At 42.1% G+C, this 4,546-nt stretch overlaps 1 protein-coding gene across 1 annotated transcript; it reads left to right on the top strand.

Annotated features, from left to right (window-relative positions):
- The first annotated feature begins 1,559 nt into the window (after window positions 1-1,559).
- On the top strand, window positions 1,560-1,951 carry LOC101282167 (NADH dehydrogenase [ubiquinone] 1 beta subcomplex subunit 2, mitochondrial-like). The gene has a single exon (XM_033400118.2). It carries the CDS (start codon window positions 1,562-1,564, stop codon window positions 1,949-1,951), a length of 390 nt encoding a protein of 129 aa, XP_033256009.1. The 5' UTR covers window positions 1,560-1,561.
- Window positions 1,952-4,546: the final 2,595 nt, after the last annotated feature.

Raw genomic sequence — 4,546 nt, 5'->3', positions numbered from 1 at the left:
TTTTAGGGGACGTGAGTCTACCTTCTCCCCAGATTACTGGCTTTCTGATTAAAAGCAATGTTTCTTTCTACCAACACTTGCCCCTTAGGGATTGATTTTCGAGCAGCCAGCAGCCGGACCTGAGTTCGGTAACACGGACACCTCCGATCCTGCACCCAGAGAGCCCATCTAAGTGGTATGAGGCAGGTTCCACCTAGGGGTTTTTTAAAGCCCCGCCCCCCGCCTCTAATATGCAGCATTACCGGTACACGTGCACATTTGTTGGGTTTTTTTCTTTTTACTAATTAATTCTGTAAGAGATGGTCAGTTCGTTGTATGTTATCTGAGTTCTGAAAAGGTGTCATGTAAATCCAGGAATTAAAAATTTTGAACACATGATGCCAAACAGTTGGCTGCTGGGGTGTATTGAGCAACAAAAAGGAACCGATGCAGGGAGAAAAAATTAATTCACCACAGTCAGCTAGGCTTACTGTCAGAATAAATAAATTTATATATATAAAAACAAAAGAAATGATAGACACAGCCATGGCCTAAATAGAGGCAGGGTGGATAGAACAGGGTGTGTGCTTGAGTCCCAGACTAGAGTACATATTTTAGCTCTAGCCACGTCCTGCTAAGACATCCCAGGCAGGTAATTGAGCTTCTCTGTTCACTGCTTCCCTCATCCATGACCAGTATCATCAACATAGTAAGAGTTGGCATAAGGGTTACTTTTTAAATCAAGTATAGTGTCAGGTGTCCATTAAGCACTAAATATAACTATTCTTTTTGCTATTGTGATTATGTGTTGAAACGGGTTTATCTCAAATCACAGCTGTAATCTGGAACTTGGTAAGACAGGAAACCCACAGATAAAAGTAAGTAGAAACCAAAGAGGTAAATGCTTTAAGGTTCAAATGGCAAAGACAGTCAGAGGAGGGAGAGAGCATTCCACATTGGCCAAGGCAGAGTTCAAGGAGTTGGTGGGGCTTCTCCAGAACCTTCAGGGTCAGGGGGGAACAGGTAGAGGTGACCAGAGGCAGAGCCAGCCCTACACATGGAAATGGTGAGGAGACCACTGGGTGTGGGTGGGAGGAGGCCACCCAGGAGGTTACCAGGCCACACGTAGAGCCCTATACCATCCTACAACCGTCCAGGCTCTGCTGGGAAGTGGGTCTTCCCAGCCCAGGGAATGGGCTGCACCAACAGCACCTGGTCTACGGACCACCATAGGATTCCTTCAGGCCAAGGCTCCTAATAGCCCTGAACACCGAAAGAAAGTGTTGTGTGTGAGTGGAAGAGGGGGAACCCAGTCTTCTCTGGGAAGATGCAACTTCCTCAAGAGATTTGTAGGGAAACTTGAATTCTGAGAAGTTAAGAACCAGAGGGAGAGCTGAAAGACGAGGCACACCCCAAAACATCTGGGTTTAGAAAGTGGAGCAACTAGCCAGGAAATTTATTAGACAGAGAAAACTTTTATAGAAAAACTATTTAGAAATCAACTAAGACTGGGCGGGGCGCCAAGGGAAGTGACGCGAGGCGGCGGTGCGGCCTGGGGATTGCTGTCCGGTTGCGGGTTGCCATGTCGGCTCGGACGCGGCAAACGCCTTTCCCGGGCGTTGGAGGCCACTTCTTTAGGGGCTGCCGCGCGCGGGTGGCAGAAGGCGCTGGAGTCCGTCATGCTGGTGGAGGTGTGCATATCGAGCCCCGGTACAGACTGTTTCCCCAGCTGACCAGATCCCAGGTGATCAAGGTGGAGTTCTTCAGTGCAATCATGTGGTTCTGGATTCTCTGGCGATTTTGGCATGACTCAGATGCCGTGCTGGGTCACTTTCCATATCCAGATCCTTCCCAATGGACGGATGAAGAATTAGGTATCCTTCCTGATGATGAGACTGAAAATGTAGACTCAACTCTTTCCAAGAGCCAGGTGAGAATTTCAAGAAATTACAGACGTCATATTGTATATTAAAGTTGTAAATTATAGTGTTTTGGTCAAGAAAAAAAAAAACAAAAAAAGACTAAGAGCAAACTTTGAGCAACCATCAGCAAATAGAAATAAAACCCCAGATGTTAGTATATGAAGAAACAGGTGGAGCATGATAGGTGTGTGACCATGTAATTTTTGGTTCAAAATAGGAAAACTTTGAGAGTGAGAGAAAACATTAAAAAGAAGTAAAGTTTGATAACTGTTTATTGAGTACAAATTAGTTGTATTATATTGTTGGAGCCACCATACTGTCCTATTCAAAAACTATTTTAAAAATAACTTTAAAAAATGTATAATCTATATAAATTAACATGGAAGCAAAAATTACCCCCCAAAATTTATATTGATTATGTGGACATCGTAAAATAGTATCTTAAATTCTTATCCTTGGTTTCTATTCATGTTGTTTAACCAATTTTATAGTCATATCTGTCTCTAATACCAAGACACTAGTATTTTTCTGAAGAATGTATTCTCTTTCATTATGCTTTTTTTGTTTTTGTAAATTTATTGAAGTATATGTATACACAAAAGTGCACAGATCATAAGTGTACAGTTTGATGAATTCTCACAAAGTAAATAGGTCCATGTAACCAGCATTCACATCAAGAAATAGAGGGTTACCAACACCCCGAAAGCCTCCTTGTTTTGCTTCCCCTCACTCCTCCATCAAATTTAACTACTGTCCTCACTACCAACACCATGGACTATTTTTGCTCACTTTTGAACTTTATATAAATGCAATTATGCATCTTTCTCTTAGAATTATGTTTGTGATGCTTACGCATATAGTTGTGTGTAGTTGTGTTTTTTTTTGTTCTTGTGGCTGTACAATGTAAGAATATATCACAATTTACTTTTTTATCCATTCTACTTTAGAAGAATATTTGGGTAATCCCATATATTCTTTTATGAATAGTGCTGTAATAAACATTTTTACACGTGTTTTGGATACATTTATCTTGAGCCTGTAACTAAGGAGTGGAACTGCTTAGAGTATGGTGTATGTTTAGAGTTAGTATGTGTATGTTTAACTTTGGTAGATACTGCCAAGTGGTGTTCCAAAATGACTGTACCAGTTTGCATTTCCACCACCAGGGTGTAAGTGTTACAGATGCGCTGCTTTGGGGCTAGCATTTGGTATTGTCTCTGATTTTCATTTTAGCAACTCTGGTGGGTGTGTAGTGCTGTATCATTGTTTCGGTTAGTGATTGCTGTGTAACAAAATACACCAAAACTTACAGGCTTAAAATAACCACTATTTTACTACATGGGCCAATTACATGGGTCAGAAGTTTTGGCCTGTTGTCATCTGGGCAGTGTTTTTGCTAGTCTTTCCAGGGGACACTCATGTTGCTCTAGTCATCCAGAGGCTAAACTGGTACTAGACAGTCCACCACGGCCACACGCACATGTCTGACATTTGGTAGTTGTTGTTGCCTCTGCCTCCCTCTCTAGATATTTTGTCATCTTCAAGGGGGCTGGCCTGGGCTTCTTTGCATGGTGGCAGCAGCATTCCTAGGAGGTCCACAGCAACATTTCTTCCACATTCTCCTGGCCAAAGCAAGTTACAAGGCCATCTCAGATTCAAGGTCTTCTGGAGTCTTGTATGAAAACATGTTGTACTTGTGGAAAGTAACATTATCTTTTCATGGGAGGAAAAGCAAATTCTCATTTCAAAAAAGCCATGCCGGCAGAGACTAAGAAATTAATGAGGCTGTGTTTGCAAGCAATCTAACTACAATTATTGTGTGTTAATTTACATTCCCCAGATGATTAACGGGTTTTTCACTTTTTCACAAGTTTATGGCCCTTTCAAAGCTTGCTCATGTCTTTTGCCCTGTGAAGCTGTGTATTATATATTTTGGACAAATGACCATTGTTAGATGTATATATTATATATAATCTTTGTTCTATGCACTGGCCTTTTAACACTTAACAGTATCCTCTGATAAACACAAATTCTCAATTTTAATGTAGTCAGCCCTTTTTTTTTTTTGCGGTACGCGGGCCTCTCACTGCTGTGGCCTCTCCCGTTGTGGAGTACAGGCTCCGGACGCGCAGGCTCAGCAGCCATGGCTCACGGGCCCAGCCACTCCGCGGCACGTGGGATCTTCCCAGACCGGGGCACGAACCTGTGTCCCCTGCATCGGCAGGCGGACTCTCAACCACTGCGCCACCAGGGAAGCCCTCAGCTCTTTTTAAAATAACTCTTTTGTTCCTAATTTAAGAATACTTGCTTACCAGCAAGTCATGAAGATGTATCGGGTTGGCCAAAAAGTGCCTTTGATTTTTCAGTACAAATAAAGGACACATTTTTCATTTTCACCAAGAACTTTATTGAACAACGTATTCACCCTTTTATTCCACTACCTTCTGTCATTTTGCAGGTGACTTCATAATTCCATCTGCCCAAAACTTTCTTTTTGAGCAAAGAACTGTTCCAGGTGCCTTTTACAGTCTTCCAGGGAATTGAAATTTTTTCCATTAAGAGAATTTTGTAAAGACTGAAATAAATGGAAATCCGAAGGTGCTATGTCTGGTGAATACAGCGGATAAATCAGAACTTCCCAGCCA

This window comes from Orcinus orca, chromosome 7 (genome assembly GCF_937001465.1).
Source record: "Orcinus orca chromosome 7, mOrcOrc1.1, whole genome shotgun sequence".
NCBI classification, from domain to species: domain Eukaryota; kingdom Metazoa; phylum Chordata; class Mammalia; order Artiodactyla; family Delphinidae; genus Orcinus; species Orcinus orca.
This window is presented reverse-complemented; position numbering and strand designations above follow the sequence as displayed.